This window comes from Vanrija pseudolonga, chromosome 3 (assembly GCF_020906515.1).
Source record: "Vanrija pseudolonga chromosome 3, complete sequence".
In the NCBI taxonomy this organism is placed as follows: Eukaryota; Fungi; Basidiomycota; class Tremellomycetes; order Trichosporonales; family Trichosporonaceae; genus Vanrija; species Vanrija pseudolonga.
In genome coordinates this window covers 3,112,993-3,128,869 of record NC_085851.1, presented here as the reverse complement: position 1 = coordinate 3,128,869, position 15,877 = coordinate 3,112,993, and the positions used below count along the sequence as shown (strand labels likewise).

The 15,877-nt window shown below is 60.9% G+C and overlaps 5 protein-coding genes across 5 annotated transcripts; 2 read left to right on the top strand and 3 right to left on the bottom strand.

Moving 5' to 3' along the window:
* Positions 1 to 449: 449 nt before the first annotated feature.
* cdc25 (M-phase inducer phosphatase) lies at positions 450 to 2,679 on the bottom strand (the record flags this gene model as incomplete). The annotated part of the gene is made up of 2 exons (XM_062771314.1): positions 2,060 to 2,679; positions 450 to 2,018 (listed from the first exon to the last, which is right to left on the bottom strand). Exons 1-2 carry the CDS (start codon positions 2,600 to 2,602, stop codon positions 450 to 452), a joined length of 2,112 nt encoding a protein of 703 aa, XP_062627298.1. The 5' UTR covers positions 2,603 to 2,679.
* A 5,576-nt stretch (positions 2,680 to 8,255) lies between these two features.
* Positions 8,256 to 10,895, top strand: URC4 (Uracil catabolism protein 4). Its single transcript, XM_062771313.1, has 8 exons — positions 8,256 to 8,942; positions 8,978 to 9,011; positions 9,061 to 9,372; positions 9,426 to 9,596; positions 9,635 to 9,963; positions 10,002 to 10,159; positions 10,232 to 10,368; positions 10,406 to 10,895. Exons 1-8 carry the CDS (start codon positions 8,736 to 8,738, stop codon positions 10,441 to 10,443), a joined length of 1,386 nt encoding a protein of 461 aa, XP_062627297.1. The 5' UTR covers positions 8,256 to 8,735; the 3' UTR covers positions 10,444 to 10,895.
* Positions 10,626 to 12,677, bottom strand: cct1 (T-complex protein 1 subunit alpha; the record flags this gene model as incomplete). Its single annotated transcript, XM_062771312.1, has 6 exons — positions 12,538 to 12,677; positions 12,406 to 12,460; positions 12,300 to 12,354; positions 12,161 to 12,254; positions 11,834 to 12,108; positions 10,626 to 11,790 (listed from the first exon to the last, which is right to left on the bottom strand). Exons 1-6 carry the CDS (start codon positions 12,571 to 12,573, stop codon positions 10,626 to 10,628), a joined length of 1,680 nt encoding a protein of 559 aa, XP_062627296.1. The 5' UTR covers positions 12,574 to 12,677.
* A 226-nt stretch (positions 12,678 to 12,903) lies between these two features.
* Positions 12,904 to 14,647, top strand: ergic3 (Endoplasmic reticulum-Golgi intermediate compartment protein 3). The gene is made up of 9 exons (XM_062771311.1): positions 12,904 to 13,010; positions 13,066 to 13,108; positions 13,156 to 13,314; positions 13,350 to 13,967; positions 14,008 to 14,163; positions 14,213 to 14,258; positions 14,298 to 14,366; positions 14,409 to 14,535; positions 14,590 to 14,647. Exons 1-9 carry the CDS (start codon positions 12,957 to 12,959, stop codon positions 14,593 to 14,595), a joined length of 1,278 nt encoding a protein of 425 aa, XP_062627295.1. The 5' UTR covers positions 12,904 to 12,956; the 3' UTR covers positions 14,596 to 14,647.
* An 84-nt stretch (positions 14,648 to 14,731) lies between these two features.
* Positions 14,732 to 15,743, bottom strand: mad2l1-1 (Mitotic spindle assembly checkpoint protein MAD2A). The gene is made up of 5 exons (XM_062771310.1): positions 15,532 to 15,743; positions 15,439 to 15,480; positions 15,314 to 15,402; positions 15,015 to 15,263; positions 14,732 to 14,966 (listed from the first exon to the last, which is right to left on the bottom strand). Exons 1-5 carry the CDS (start codon positions 15,624 to 15,626, stop codon positions 14,788 to 14,790), a joined length of 654 nt encoding a protein of 217 aa, XP_062627294.1. The 5' UTR covers positions 15,627 to 15,743; the 3' UTR covers positions 14,732 to 14,787.
* Between the last annotated feature and the right edge of the window lie 134 nt (positions 15,744 to 15,877).

Genomic DNA, 15,877 nt, shown 5'->3' with positions numbered 1-15,877 from the left:
GGCCAAAGCACCGCTCGGTGGGGGGAGTCGTAAAATATAAAGAAAGAGCTGGCCTTGCTGACAGGCGACAGTGACGTGGTGCGAATCTGGTGGGATAGGCGGGTTGATGAATGTGTTTTCTCAAGGGGCAGTGCGATATATGTGTGTGTGCGAGAGCGTGTTGGAGGGGGAACCGACAATATAGACCCCAATGATAATGGCCTGACGACAAGGTCCAAGCGAATCCAGATTACTTGACAAATTCGTGTAGTTGTTCGTGCTCGTGTTTCTAGGCCGGGGGTGAAAGGCGAGTGTGCGTGCAAAGAAGTGGGCGACACGGTGTTATGATGTGTGGTGCGGTAATGTTACAAACGAGTGTGGGCGTGATGATGCGTTTAGCGGCCAAGCTTGCAGTGTGGTGCTGGCCGCAGATCGTTTCAGTGTAGTTGGAGAGTACTATAATGCTTGAATTAGAAGAGCGACGCTCCGGCATAAGAGTTGAAGCGTTGGAGGCCGCGCCCGGCGGCGCGACCCTTGGCAGATCCAAAGATGGGCGCCTGGCCCATTGAGAGAGCCCGTGGGCAGGGACTAGCCTCGCAGCCCGACGACGAGTCTGGCTCGTGCTCCTCGGTGATGGTCGCGCCATTGCCGCCACGGCGTGAGGTGGCAGCAGAGGCAGCGGCGTAGACTAGCGGAGGACAGGGCTGGGCGCGAGAGGCCTGTTGTCCGGGCTGGAGTTCACCATAGGTGAACGAGCGGGTGCGGCTGAACTTGCGGAAGTCGTGCAAGTCCGAGTTGCGCCGCTCAAAGTGGCGGGGGTCGTCCATGGGGACGTATGACTGTGGTTCACAGCGCGTGGGGCACTTCTTGAAGAAGTCGCAGTAGCCACCCTCGAGGATGTACAACTCTGGGTAGAAGATCTTGGGGTAGATCGAGTTGTTGAGCATGCGGTCGCGAGATCGAAGGTGCTTTGCAAACGTTGGGGCGCGCTTGGCACTGAACTCGCAGTGGAAGACGAGGACAACCTGCTGGGCGGCGTCCGCTTGACCACTGCGGCTGGGTTGAGGAAGCGAACCGTCGGTGTTGACACCACAAGCTGCTGTCAGCAGGAGCTCGTCGAGCTGCTCCATGCTTCTGACGTTGATAGCGCCGTCGATGTGACCACCTTCATACTCGTAGTCGAAGCGGCAGTCGAGGATGTGGTACCGCTTCATGCCGGCGTCGTACTTGCCGGCGAGCAGGTCGGTCATGGTTTGCGGGGTGATGCGCACAAGACCGTCTTCCTTGACCTTGTGGCATGGCAGAACCTTGCCGTCGACCTCGTTGTCACCGAAGCCTGGCAAGCCGCCGGGGCCGTAAGGACTCTTGAGTGGTGGGACAGGGGACGTGGCGCCACTCGCCGACGGCTTGGCTACCTTGAGCCCTGGCGATCCGTCGATGCGAGGGAGAACGGCTCTTGATGGGCCGTACCGGCGCTGGTACTCTGCAGCGGTAGGGTTGACCGATGGAGACGCCTCAAACTCTGACTCAGACTCGCTGCCCTCAGGGGCGGTCGCGTGCTGATCAGAGACAGAGAACGCCCGTCGCATAGTCGGGACCCCACGCGGCAACCCGAAACCCTTTGGTGGGCCGTAGAGAATCGGGTAGGCCGAAGATGTCGACGTTGCGGCCCTAGACCCATCGGCTGGGGCAACTGGGGTGAGCGAAGGCCGCTTGGTGTAAGGGACGCTTCTGCGGGAGGCGACAGTGTTCGCTCGCGAGCCGACACCGAACAGAAGGGCTCCGGAGGACACCACCTTGTCCGGGCGGTTGCGTCTCGTCGAAGGCGAGCTGGAAGGCGAGGCTGGGGAGGAAGCAACCAATGTTCGCCTCTTTGATGGGGGCACAGCTGAGGGTGCTGCTGGCGACTCGCAGAAGAACGAGCCGAGGCCCGGCGACCCGTCCATGGACGGGGACTGGTTGGCACGTCGTGGAGAGTCGACGTCCATAGAGTCGGTGAGGGTCGAGACATGCCGTGGTGACTCTAATGTTGGTGCGGACTGTGGGGTTGTCAGTAGTCGATCAAGAGGCCATTGCTCACGTCGCGGCGACCCATGTGGGGTAGTGAGATTCTTGGCGAGCTCATGTCTTCGTGAGACAGCGTCCACTGCATGCGGACGGGAGACGCTGCAGTCTTGTTCTCTGGGACAGCTGGAGGGAGCATCTTGCCCTTTTCGCTAAACGAAGGCTGAGCAAAGTTGAGGGGCCGGGTGTTGAGGGACAACTCTCGTCCAAAGGTCCTTGCTGGCCCTAGTGGGCGAGCACGGGTACCAAGGGGCTCGTTTGTCCGGGCGTTGCTGAGAAGCTGTAATGATTGTCCAGAGAGCTCGGGTCTCCGTGGTGGCTTGAGGATGAATGTCGGTGTTGGGGAAAGAACTCTGGACATGGAAGGTGATGGGGGAGGAGAGTCGCCGGTTGTCGAGATGGACATGGACGAGTTGAACGACTGGTCGACGTCTGCGGGGAAGTCGACCTCTGTCTTTGTGGGCGATGGTGACTCTGCGGGCGTAGGGGATGCGTCGGGCGTGCCGAAACGGCCGCTTGGAAACGTTTCCGCCAACGGCGACGAGGAGAAGGCGTCCATCGTGACCGCAGCGGTAACGTCGTGAATGGCAAGCAGCAACAGTGCGAGAGAGAAAGAGAGAACGATGTCGTCTCAGTGATGCAGAGGAGTGGAGATGTTTAGTTTGATGCTGCTGCACGGGCCTGTTGACTGATGTCAGCGATGGTGGGGAGAGGCGTCACCTGGGCTCTGAATGGGCGAGCCCGGCGCTTGCAATGTGATGTCCTTTGAAGGGCAGGCAGGCAGGCAGGCAGGCAGGCAGGCTACACTCACCAGTAGAGACATGAGCTGTTTTGACAATGGCTGCAAGCATGAGCCAGAGGGAGAGAGGTCGTTGATGAAGCTCTTTCTACGTCTCCGAGTGCTGAGCTAGGACGACGTCGGAGTGAAGAGTTGCTGATGGCTGCTGGCTTGCCAGGGTGGTGCGAAGGGGCTGGGCGCCTGGCAAGACTCCTGGTGCGAGTTGGGTAGTGATAAATGAGAAATCCAGCGCCAGAGGACGAGGGATGGAGCGGGGCTGCGGCGGCCTAGAAGGGATAGGAGGAGAGTCCTGTCGCACTGAGCCGGCGCCAAGGGGGTTGGGCTGGGGGGTTGTGGTTGGGGGGTGTGGGATGGGGTGGGGGGTACGAGTCGAGTTGAGGTATATGAACAATAGACGTGCGCAAGAGTGCACGGGTGTGGGTAGGTTGTTACTGGGTGTGTGGGATTGTAGCACGTAGAGTGGACGTAAAGGCAGGGGTGTTGAGGGTGCGGCTGGCTGGCTGGGCTGGCTGGCTGGCTGGCGGCGAGGGGGTTGCGATAGGGACCTGGGTTGCAGGGTCGGAGCTGCAACCTCGCGACAACGGTGAGGCAAGATCTCTGGTCCGTGTCGACTGGGTGGCCCAAAGGCGTTGCAGAGGCGTGGTGTCTTTGTGTAGAGGATCGAGCTCAAAAGTGAGGAAACAAGGGGACAATGGGTGCACGGGGATGTGTTGGGTTGTTGAGATGCAAAGAGGAGGTGGAGTAGTGGTGGTGGTGGTGGCGTAGTGCGCTGTGCGTCTGAGTGGGGGTCCAGGACGAGGAGTATCAAGCAGGCACCAATGATGGCGGCTACTGTCTCGGTCAGTTGTTGTTGGCGGCGGCGGCGGCGATGCGATGCGATGATGACGCTGGGAGAGGGAGTCGATGATGGATCCACTTGGCTTGCTACCTGCCCAATGCAGCGTGAGAGCAAGAGAAAGCAGTCGCCAGTCGCCTTAGGTTAAGGTAGGTTGTCCCCGTCGAGCTTTGGTCGGTATATTGCCCTTCGTGTCCAAGACCCGATTGGGGATTCAGGACAATGGGGTCGAAAGAGGCGCTTGGCTAAAGAGCTTCTTCTTGCGAGCAAGGGTGAACGAGGGCGAGATGGTATGGGTGGGTGGTGGTGGTGCGTGCGGCGCGTGCGGGCGGGCGGGCAGTCAGTCTGGCGGGGCGGGTGTCTTGCGGCTGTTGGCTTGGGTCGGCTGGCTGGCTGGCGGCGGCGGCAGCAGAGAGGCGCGGTGACCGGACACACTGCGGCGGCGTTGGCGACGATCAGGCCGGAGGGATATAGTTTTGGGACTAGCGTAGAGTTGAGGGGGAGGAGCAAGTTGGCGTCCTTTTTGTGAGTTGGAGGCGTCGCAGCGAGCGACGAAATGACTACAGACGAGAGACGAGCAGCAGGCAGGGGGCCTCAGGCTGCTCAGGCTGCTCAGGCAAGGCAGGGTACAAGACAGGTTTGGGTGGCGTCGTGCCCAAAATGAGTTTTCCGAACAAGCTCGTCTCGTCGTCTGTCTCCACCCCGCCCGCTCGGCCCGGTGGGCAAGGCAGACAGACTCGCGGCAGCGCTCAAAATGCCTAGGCTGTGGTGGTGTGCATGTCGTAGTCGCTACTGTCTGCTCCAGCTGGTGGTTGTCGCCGCGCTCCCCTCCGGGTCCGCTGGAGCAGGAGGGAGGGCAGGGGAGCGGGCGGCCGGTCGGCCAAGGGTAGTCTGCTGCGGCCTCGAGTTGTGACGACAGGCCTTGCAGGGTGCCTTGACGCATCGGATGGGACCTCTGCTTTGACGCGACTGCTTTTGGGTTCCCGTGCTTTTGTCCAAAAATCAACAGGTACACCCACCCACCTTGGCCACCCCCACCACCCCCTGCCCTCTCACCCCCTGGCCCCAGGGGCCGGCTACTTGTGCAGGGGTGATACGTACATACATGGACAATGTGCGGCGGATGGCTGGTTACTGGAGCAAGCGACCAAGCGACCAGGACGACGACGACGACGACGACATTCGTTCATTCGCAGCAGGGCTGGCTGGCTTGGCCTTGCGCTAAGTGGTGCAACATTGCCCAGGGGGTGCTGCTGCTGCTGCGGCCACCACTCCTCCATTGTTGTTGCACTGCCCAACGAGACACAACACATTGCGTCGGAATGTGTCGTGCGTGCACCCTCACCCTTCGCCTGTCTAAGCGTCAAGGTTTCACAGGGCATATTGCGCTGCTAGCTCCTATTGCTAGGTTTAGCATCCGCATGCTACCCAAACAGCGTCTCAGACACTAACGTCAACATTGCATCGATGGCGCTCGAGCGAGATCGCCCGTTGGGTGGGGGGCGACAGTAGCCACAGGAACAAGGTAGTGAGCAGGCAGTCCCGTGTGGTTCATAATGAGGTCATGGGAGGAGGGAGGACGAGGTGCACGACGACGAGGTGGTGCATCTGCTCCACATGAGTTGCTGCGACGCCCCGAAGCCAGCGCGAGATACTGGTTTGGGGAGTGTGGGGGCAATCAGTCCTGGGTCATTTCGAGCAATTCATACGTCGATGAATAGAACTGGGGTCATGATTGCAATGTCGTCGTCGGTGAATGTCATCAGCTCTGCGTGTTTGCTCTCGGATGCTGCTGCTGGTCGCTTGTGCCGCTTCCCGATCACACACTCCACTCAACAGGAGACAACAACAGGGCACACGCTGCCCACCTGCACCTGCAACCTGCACTTCATGCTCGCTTGCCGGTCACTCAATTCCTGGGACGGGTGTACCACACATTCGAGACAATTCATGCACCCACTTCCGATGACATTGTGTGCGACAGAGAGGCTGGCTGCAAGTGCAATGTTCCAGACCCCCCACCCCTACTTCCTTCCTCCGAGCAAGATGAGACACACAAAGGGCCGCCCGAGCACACGATGTACGTTGTCGCGAGCATGCCGCTGTACGTTGCCGCTGCCGCCAGCCAGCCGCGCAGGGGAGTGTTTGGGCTGGCTTCGGCACGACCTCGTCCGTCGGGGTCGAGCGAGCGTCGAAGACACCTTTATCCCCTGGTCGGGCGACGGGCCGCTGCACGCCGTGTTTCGCGGGTTGCGGCCTCTTGGAACAAACCAGTGGCTGCCTATAGGAAGGATGCATGGTTTGTTACGTTGTGTCCGTCGTCTTGGTGGGCAACAAGCACTGCTGAGCGACAACCGCCGGCGGAGTGCGGGATACACACGCCCACACACCCTGGCCAGCCCAACAGCTGAAACCATCGCCCGAATACTCGTAGGGTCAGCAGTCCCATCCATATTGCAAGCTTGTCTCGAGTGTGCCTTGACCCCAGCCAGGCCCAGGGGTGCCGGGCAAACCTTCCACACTCGACGACGGCGTTAATCCAACAAGCTGCGTCGGGCGAGTGGGCAAACGCTGGAAACGAAACGATCAGCCCCGGGTGGGCGGAAACTCTATGTTGGCCCAGTGCGCCAGTGCGTACGAGTAGTAGTCACCCCTCACCCCCCGGGGCCGGGCGGAGCGGGGGGGATTATGTACGAGCAAGCGCGAGGTACGTTGGGGCGGCGGCGTCGGGGCGTCGTGGCGCGTGCGGCCTCGCTCGCTGGCTAGCTCGGTCGCTCGTGGCGGTGCGGTGGTGCGAAGAGCGGCATGGTGCTGTCGCGCTCGGGTCGGGTGAAACCAAAGGACGCACGACGACGCACGACGGCATGCTGCAGATCTATCTCAATTGACCGCCGCCAACGGCGAGCGAGCGACGTCGCACGAGGCGGCCCGAGTAGTACGCCGCGGCGCCAAATGCTAAACGACAAGAAGCTTTGGTTCGAAACGCGCCAGAGCGTGTCGTCTTGTTCTCCCCCTCGACCAGTGGCTCGAAGGGTGGAGCTAACTGGGGCCGCGACGACGACGACGACGACGGCAGCGACGACCAGCCATGCCGCTGCTTCTGTCCCCTGCCACATCATCCGCCCACCGTGCCCATCTATCACGGCACGACACAAAGTCTCCGTAGCAGTGACGAAGGGGGCACGATGAAACCGCCTGCCGTTATCGTGATGGACGAAGATGACGACGGACGTCAAGTGCCGACGACGACGTAAGAACACCACAACGTAATGCTGGGGAGTATTGAGGCTGGCTGGTGGCCAGGCCAGCCAGACATGAAACGCGACTTGGCGGCAACGGCAGCTGGCTGCTCAGCCCCTCGACCAAACGTCCCCAACGAATCGTCGTCGTCGTTGTTCGCATTGTGTTTGTGCTTGTACGTGCCGCTGTCGACGACAACGGCCGTCGACGTCTCATCGTCCTTTGTTTATAGACAGCCAGGTACGGCGACGATGCAATTGAGGCCCCGAGCCACCACTGCACAGCACAGGTCCAAACTTTGAACACCTTCGAACAACGACAAACAAAGGCCAAGGTCAGTCGCGCGAACAACAGCCAAAACAACGGCACGTGACGCGACCCGTACCCAAATGCAGGTGGGCGGTGCCGGATCGTGGTTCCTCGCTCGGCTGGCTGGCCCTCGGCCTCCTTACGACCAGGATCGTTACGCAGTACGTTGGACGAGTCAACCTTTGTCTTTGGGACATTGCGATCGCTCCCCGTCGCCATGAGCGGGTGGAATGGATCTGGCGGGCGATCTGGCAGCTGTTCCCAACCGACGCCGAAGTGAGCGGGATAAGCAGGTGGTAGCAAAGGCCGTGACGACGACCGCCACGGCACTCATGAGATGTACACACACTGACAGCTGACAGCTGACAGTGGTCGACTGTTGTTTGTGCCTCGCCGCCGCTGCTGCTGCTGCTGCTGCTGCGAGATTTGTTTCCGTCAAGGGAGGGCCTCGGCTTGGCCATTGGCCGATACGGCGTGGGGCCCCTGGCCGTGTGACGCGCAAGTGCCCGTGTGGGCGATAACGGGCACCTCTTTGGGCGGCTGCTGCACGGCAACACCGCGGCTGTTGGCTGGGTGGGGTGGTTGCACGCTGTCCACACTGACCAGCCGGCGGCCAGAGCCGAACCCACTCACTCCAACTGACCGCCGTTCCGGGCGTTGCTTGGCTCATGCCTCCCTCACACTCAGAGTTCCATTCTGTCCGACAGGGACAATAAGGCGCGCGCACGCAACCGCACGCTAGCACGCTACCACGGTTCACACCCGACCGCGCCGTCACGGCCCGGGCCAGTCAACCTCCTTGCCCCCCACTGTAACGAGCCAGCCGACGCCGCTGACGCTGCTCCGACCTTGCACCTGTGCATTGCATCCCTCCCACCCACCCATCCACCACTGCGCGCGTGTCCACCACCCTCAAACGCTGGGCCAGGCCTCGACTCGCTCGACTTGCCCCTGGTGACCCCTGCTGGCCGGCCCCTTCATTATCGCGCATCTCTCCCCACGCCCCCCATCCCATCCCATCGCGCATCTCATCCAGCCGACCTGGCCGGGGTCACGGATTCCACCCATCGACACCCACCCACTCGTCCATCGTCGCCGCCGCTCGGAACAACTCCACCACCTAGCAACTCATTCATTCATCCAGTCGCTTCGAACTTAGACTTCACACGACGACGCGTGGTCACATCGGTCTCTCTTGCTCGCTCGGTACTAGTAACAGCAACATCGACGACATCCAACGATAACACACCCCCACACAGTATACTCTGGCATCACTCACTGACGACATACCGCTCTTGGTCTCCTCTCCCCACGTCCGCCTTGTCCTCGTCTCCACAGCCACAGTTGCATCCACACGCCTGCAGTCTTACCCATTCTCACACTGCCCCCATCTTCCCCCCATCGCACTCGTGAGCGGCAGATATAACCAGTCTCGACGGCCTAGATCATAGACACGACCCATCCACGTCGCTGTACGCGTTATCTCCCCCTCCCCTGTCTCTCACTCGTATGGCCCTTACGACCAACTCGACTCCGGCGGCGACGAGCACGACGACGACGACGCCACCCGTGGTGGCGTACCTCCGCTCCCTCGTCGCCGTTCGTGAGCGCTCAAAGCAGGTGTTCGACCTCGTGGTCCGCGACAAGGGCGACTACTGGATCTGGCACCAGGACAAGCTCCAGACAGTCGTAGACTTCTGCGCCGGCCTGCTCGAGGTGAGTGATGGCGCCGGCGCCTCTGACCCCGTTAGCGCGACTTTGGAACAAACTATGATAAGATTCCTCGTATGTCTGCGGTCCTGTTCGGTTGCCCGCCGTTGTCTGACATGCCCAGCACACTGCCGCAAGAACCACTTTGTGACCCAGACCCCCAAGCCCATCGACCGTATCGCGCAGCTCCTCGAGAACCCGCAGTTCCCTTCCAAAGATAAGCCCGTGGAGCGCGCAGCCGCCCTCATCGACCTCTACATCGTCTCGGTTCTGCTCGACGCCGGCGCTGGCAACACCTGGACCTACACGGAGCGCGATGCGAACGGCAAGGTGACGTGGGAGGGCGGCCGCAGCGAGGCCCTCGCAGTGGCGAGCTACCACATGTTCGTGAATGGCGTCTTCTCGGCTGTGCCAGGTGACCCGCTGCGTGTGGATGGTGAGTACCTCGACGGTGGCTCAACGATGAGTGTATCTAACCTCCCCGCGTAGCCAAGGCGCTCCAGGCCCTCACTCCAGCGATCCTCGGCGAGCAGTTCCAAGTGACCGCCGCGAACCCCATGTCGGGTCTGGATGGAAGGGCAAATCTGCTGATCCAGCTCGGTGGGGCGCTCGAGGCGCGTCCTGATATCGTGCGGTCAGGCCGCCCCGGTGACATCCTCTGTGAGTTGCGCTGTATCGGCTGATGACTAACTCTGCAGACTACCTCCAGCCTACGCTCAAGACCGGCGGCCCCAAGCCCGTCCTCTCCCTCGTCACATTCTGGGACACGCTCTTTTCTCTCCTTGCGCCCATTTGGCCCTCGCGCACCACCTTGCCAGAATACCCCGACGAGGTTCTCGGGGACGTGTGGTACTGCCCGTCGCTCGCACGCTCGCACGACGCCATTGGTGACCAGCGATTCGAGGGCGACGCCCTCGTCCCCTTCCATAAACTCACCCAGTGGCTGTGCTACTCACTCCTTGAGCCGATCGAGTCGGTCGCCGGCTGGCGTGTGGACCCTGGACCGGGGCAGACGGGCCTTCCAGAGGTAAGAGCGTCCCTAATAGCTGAATCTGATCCGAGCAGTACCGTAACGGAGGTCTCCTGGTTGACCACGAGCTCCTGACCATCCGCCCCGACTCGCTCCCGAACGGCGCCTACCCCAACGGCCGTGACGGGCTTCCTGTTCTCGCCCCCGGCCACCCCGCTGTTGTCGAGTGGCGCGCCGTGACTGTCATTGCATTGTGCGTCGCTTCTGTCGCGTTCGCGGCCGCGGCTCGCTTCTGCTATTCTTGACTGACTTCGACTTCTCGCAGGGACAAGATCCACCAGGGCATCTGCGACAAGCTGGGCCTCACTTCCGATCAGCTCAACCTCGCACAGGTCCTCGAGGCCTCGACCTGGAAGGGCGGGCGCGAGATTGCAAAGCTCAAGCGCCCAGAATCTGGAGGCCGTGGGTTGCTTAATCCCTGCATTTGCTGACCCACAAGCCCCCATTGAAATCATTAGTGACGGAACCGTGTTTTAAACCCTCGTATAAGGAGGAGGGAGCCACGGCTGCCGATGTGATGTACAAGCGCGAACATTGGCTGGCAAGGTAGTCCACAGACGCTATGCAATGCGATCATCTACATATATCCTCTGCCGAGCAGTACCTACTATCTCGGCTGCTCACTATGACGTAAAATCGTGCTCTAACTGCTCGCTCGCTCACATGTGGGCGTGGGGGTCTTCCTCACCCTTTTGGTCGGGGGTGACAGTGATGCTGTCGTCGATACGGAGCAAGCTGGTCGCGGCCTCGAGGGCGGCCTTGAGCGACTTGATCTTGGACATGGTAGGCTCCAGGACACCGGCGGCGCGGTTGTCGATGACCTCGCCGTTGAGCAGGTCGAGACCGTAGAAGATTAAGCCGCGCTTGGGGTCCTCGGGGCTAACCGACTGGGCGGCGTTGTGGTACGCGCGGAGCTTGGCGACGAGGTCGGTCGAGTCCTTGGCGGCGTTGAGGGCGAGCGTCTTGGGGATGACGAGGAGCGCCGAGGCAAACTCGGCAATGGCAAGCTGCTCACGCGAGCCGAGGGTCGTGGCATAGTTTTCGAGGTAGATGGACAGCGCCGTCTCGACAGCACCACCACCGGGAACAACCGATCCAGACTCGAGCGTGCGCTTGATGATGCTGAGGGCGTCGTGCAGCGCGCGCTCCATCTCGTCGAGCATGTAGTCGTTGGCACCGCGGAGGATGATGGACGACGAGCTGACGACCTTGGTTCCGCGGACGAGGATGAGCTCGTCGTCGCTGATACGCTCCTGCACAACCTCCTCGGCGAAACCCAAGCTCGAGGCCTCGAAAGTCTCCTCTCCGTCCAGGTTGGCGAGCGACGACACCAACGTCGCGCCGGTAGCACGGGCAATTCGTCGCAAGTCCTCCTTGCGACAGCGGCGGACGGCCATAGCACCGGCCTCGACAAACTCCTTGAGGACCAGGTCATCGATACCCTTGGTGGTGAGGATGACGTTGGCGCCAGTGGCAAGGATCTTGCGCACACGCTCAAGAGTAATCTCAGACTCGCGGGCACGGATGGCCTCGAGCTGTTCTGGGTCGTCGATGGTGATGTGGACGCCGAGGTGCATGCGCTGCTTGGCGAGGTTCATGTCGAGACAGGCAATCTTGGCGTTCGGGATGCGAGTCTTCATGGCCTGGCTGGCAACGGTGCAGTTGAGCGCGTAGCCCTTGACCATGAACGACTCGCGGGCAGACTTTCCGTGCGCCTTGAGGACGTTGACGGCCTTGACGGGGTACTTCTTCTCGCCGCGGGGGTTGACCGTCTTGACGGCGAGCATGGCGTCGACGGCCAGGGGGGCGAAGAAGTCGTCGTCGCTGGGTTGGTTAGCGGGTTTCGGAGGCAGACAAGAGCACCCACGCAGCAAGAATCTTGGAGCTCATCGACGTCTTGGCGACGTTGACGAGGGCGTCACGGCCGAGCTTGTCGACCTTGGTGGAGAGCTGGTCGGCCATGAAGCGGCAGGCCTCCTTGCAAGCCAGACGGTAGCCAGCAATGACGGTGGTGGGGTGGATCTTGTTGCGGACAAGCTCGTTTGCTCTCCTCAGAAGCTCCGAGGCGAGCAAGACGACCGAGGTAGTTCCGTCACCGACTTCCTTGTCCTGCTGCGTCGCGAGGGACACGAGGATACGGGCCTAGAGGGTCAACAGTCAGCGGTGGCAAGCGCGTCTACACGGCGCAACGTACAGCGGGGTGCGAGACCTCGATAAGCGAGAGGATGGTGGCGCCGTCGTTGGTGATAGTCACGTCACCGACGTTGTCGACGAGCATCTTGTCGAGACTGGGCGTGTCAGCTGTCTCGAAGACCACATGAGGTTCAGCTTACCCAACGGGGCCAAGGGACGACTTGAGAATGTTGGACACGGTCTGAGCGGCCTGCACTACCACAACGTCAGCCCATCGCACGCGGCGAGCAACTCGTCCCAACCTACCGTTCTGGTCGCGGACCTCGGCGCCGCTCACACGCGAGCCACCGAGGAAGAGGCCCTAGCGGGGTCAGCGATATTTCCTGCCCGCCGAGCGAGCTGCTGGCGCTGGCACCTAGCCAGGGCGCGACGACGTACCGCACGGGGATCCCTCTGGTACATTGAAGCTGCCATTTTTGATCACTCGGAATGTCGTTTGTTGATAGTGTGCGAGTGATGAGCTGTTTGTTGGAAGATTCAAGAAGTCTGATCGAGGTTGTTGCTCTGCTGGCTCTGCTGGCTGCAAAGCGACATGGAACATCGAACATCGTCGTCGCTCTCACCACGCGTCGCGCAACAACGTGGCAATTTGGTTCCGTTATGTTAAAGGAATAATTGCTTCCGCTAATGACGGCCTCAAGATATGGACGACCTCCACGTCTGAGGCGCGTGCAGTGGACCGACGCGGCGGTGACTTGAAACGACGGGCAGCGAGCCAGACATCACCGCGAAGGACACGTTTCGACAACATCTCGTCCAGCTGCAACACACATTGATCTGCAGCAGCCATCATCACCATGGGTCGAAACGGCTTCTTTGGAGCCTTCCAGGGTCTCGATGCGTTTGGCAAGGTGAGTAGCGCTGCCGGCCCGTAGCCGTGGCACATTTGTTGACGCCGACGTCCAGACGATGGAAGATGTCAAGATCAAGACTCGCACCGGTGCTTTCTGTGGGTCGAGCTTCGAGGCGATGCGCCAGCACAAGCTAACCCCCCAGTGACCTTCCTCTCCCTCTCCATCATCCTCACCTCGCTCACCATCGAGTTTGTCGACTACCGACGAGTACACTCGGAGACCTCGATCAACGTCGACAGGTCGCGCGGCGAGAAGATTGTCATTGACCTCGACGTGACCTTCCCCAGCGTGCCATGTTACTGTGAGCTAACATATCCTTGACACAGCTGACGCCAGTGCTATCCATTGATGTGGCCGACATCTCGGGCGAGATCATCAACGACATTACGCACAACGTCAAGAAGATGCAGCTCAACGAGCAAGGTCACGAGATTGGGCCGATGAAGGGCCAGCAGCTCAAGGGCGAGGCTGAGCGGATTGCCGAGGGGCGCGCGCCCGACTACTGTGGCAAGTGTTACGGTGCGCCGCCGCCCGAGAACGGGTGCTGCAACTCGTGCGAGGAGGTGCGCCAGGCGTACATCCGCGCCGGGTGGTCGTTTAGCAACCCCGACGACATTGAGCAGTGTGTCGAGGAGCACTGGACCGAGAAGATGGCGCAGCAGGCCGCCGAGGGCTGCCGCGTCTCGGGCAAGCTGCGCGTCAACAAGGTCATTGGCAACGTGCGCTTCAGCCACGGCGCGACATTTATGCGCAACGGCATGAACCTCCACGAGCTGGTGCCCTACCTCAAGGACAAGCACCACCACGACTTTGACCACGTTATCAACAAGTTCCACTTTGGCGCCGACATTCCCGACTTTGCGCAGGAGATGCTCAAGCCCAAGGAGGAGAAGACGCGCGCCGAGCTCGGCATCAAGGACCCTCTGACCGGCGTGAGCCGCTACGGCAAGGACCGTGAGTTGGAGAAAGGCACGCAGCAACTCACACGACACAGCCAACACAAACAACATGTACCAGTACTTTGTCAAGGTTGTCTCGACGTCGTTCCAGTACCTCACGGGCGACGAGATTCCCACCAACCAGTACTCGGTTACCGAATATGAGCGCGACGTCCGCGGTGGTCTTCTTCCGGGCAAGGACGAGCACGGTCGTGAGTGCAGCGAGGATGTGGTTCTGGCGACAGGGGCTGACACTTGCAGACATGACCTCGCACTCGAACCACGCTATCCCCGGTCTCTTCATCAAGTGGGTGGGCAGTTGCGAACTCCAGTCTAACCCGCGCAGCTACGAGATCTCGCCCATGAAGGTCGTCCACAAGGAGACGCGCCAGTCGTTTGCCCACTTCCTCACGAGGTGAGCTGGAAGAATCCCGTCATATCCCAGCTGACGCCCCAGTGCATGCGCCATCATTGGTGGTGTCCTCACTGTCGCGAGCTTGATCGACTCGGCCATCTTCTCGGGCCGCAAGCACCTCGAGGGCAAGAAGGAGTACGACGGCTTTGGTGCGCCGGCGGGCAAGATGGTGAGTGCGGGGAGAGGGCTGGAGAAGACAAGTCGAAGTGCTAACACACTCCAGCTGTAAAACGGACTAGACGCACCATTAGGGCAGGATCCATGATGCATGGCTTGGCAAGAATGTTGCAGCGGTGGGAGTGAAGGCGCGTGGGCAGTGTCCTACGCGCCGATGCCTCAGACTCTGCCTCCACACGCTCGTGATGTGTTCATGCTCTAGAGTTACAGGTAGTGATACGGGCAATTGACAAGCTGTGCGTCGCTACTCGCCGACACGGTACGCGACCATGGCCTCGAGCGAGTGGACGTTTGTCGTAAAGCTGCGGAGGCGGACCTGCTCGACCTTGCCGCGGTCGATGAGGTGTGGGTCTGCGTCTCCCCACGTCTGGGGGATGGCGACGTCTGGCGAGTCGTTGGTGTAGGCAAGGATGGTGAACGTGCCTGCGGCAATGTCAGCGCCGTCTTGCCCCCACGCTCCGCGCCACTCACACTCCTCGTCGAGAATAGGCAAGAAGGTCACACTACTTGTGATCTGCTTCATGATCTCGCGGATCTCGCCCTGCACCTCCTTCTCCGTCTTGTCCTTCTTCTTCTTCTGCGCGGGTGGCCCGCCGGGGAGGGACGAAGCCGGCCCGTCCTCGGTGTAGATGTCAAACTGCCAGCGCTCGAGGGTTTCGTCCGTCTCGACCGACTTGATGGCGAGGACTAGGCGTGTGAGGGACGACGACATGAGCCAGTCTGCGCGGAGTGTGTTAGCTGCCCGACCCCGACGCCACAGCTGTACCCACCAGACACCTGCGCCATGATCGTCTGGATGTACTCCTTCAGCCCGTCGTCGCTGGTCACGAGCATCGGCAGGCCATACTTCTTGACCATGCTGCGGGTGAGCTCCCATTTCCAGAGGTCAGCTCACCGGAAGTCGTCGGAGGGGTACACGCCGCGCTGGTACAGGATTCTGCGGGTGTGAGCTAGCTGGCTGTGAGGAGCAAGGCCACGCATGACGCACGAGTTCACGCCGTACTCGAAGAACTCGGTCACGAGCGCCGTCGAGCCCTTGAGCGTGATGGCCTGGTTCTGGCGCGTGGCCTGTTTTGTCGCCATGGTGTGTGGTGGGCGGTGGTGGTAAGAGTGACGTGAGGAAGCTGAGGTGGGGAAGCTGATGTGAAGTAGCTGAGCTGAAGGAGCCGAGCTGAAGTAGCTGAGCTGACGCCGGTGATGTGAAGCAGGTGAAGTGAAGCAGCTGGGTGTCGGTCACCTTGTTGTTGCTGCATTTCGCCGCTGAAAGTCACGAAGTCACGCACGCTGTGGGACGGGAGCAAATGTTCCTAATCCAACTCTCAGCGCCACTCCAG

What these genes read in the sequence shown, in the direction of transcription:
- URC4 (XM_062771313.1), top strand. Translation starts at nt 8,736, where the DNA reads ATGGCCCTTACGACCAACTCGACTCCGGCGGCGACGAGCACGACGACG. An exon ending in TCTGCGCCGGCCTGCTCGAG is followed by an intron (nt 8,943 to 8,977) that starts GTGAGTGATGGC and finishes TGACCCCGTTAG; the next exon opens with CGCGACTTTGGAACAAACTA. An exon ending in GGCAGACGGGCCTTCCAGAG is followed by an intron (nt 9,964 to 10,001) that starts GTAAGAGCGTCC and finishes TGATCCGAGCAG; the next exon opens with TACCGTAACGGAGGTCTCCT.
- ergic3 (XM_062771311.1), top strand. Translation starts at nt 12,957, where the DNA reads ATGGGTCGAAACGGCTTCTTTGGAGCCTTCCAGGGTCTCGATGCGTTT. An exon ending in GAGCCGCTACGGCAAGGACC is followed by an intron (nt 13,968 to 14,007) that starts GTGAGTTGGAGA and finishes CACACGACACAG; the next exon opens with CCAACACAAACAACATGTAC. An exon ending in GGGCAAGGACGAGCACGGTC is followed by an intron (nt 14,164 to 14,212) that starts GTGAGTGCAGCG and finishes TGACACTTGCAG; the next exon opens with ACATGACCTCGCACTCGAAC.
- mad2l1-1 (XM_062771310.1), bottom strand. Translation starts at nt 15,626, where the DNA reads ATGGCGACAAAACAGGCCACGCGCCAGAACCAGGCCATCACGCTCAAG. An exon ending in TACCCCTCCGACGACTTCCG is followed by an intron (nt 15,403 to 15,438) that starts GTGAGCTGACCT and finishes GCTCACCCGCAG; the next exon opens with CATGGTCAAGAAGTATGGCC. An exon ending in GATCATGGCGCAGGTGTCTG is followed by an intron (nt 15,264 to 15,313) that starts GTGGGTACAGCT and finishes CACTCCGCGCAG; the next exon opens with ACTGGCTCATGTCGTCGTCC.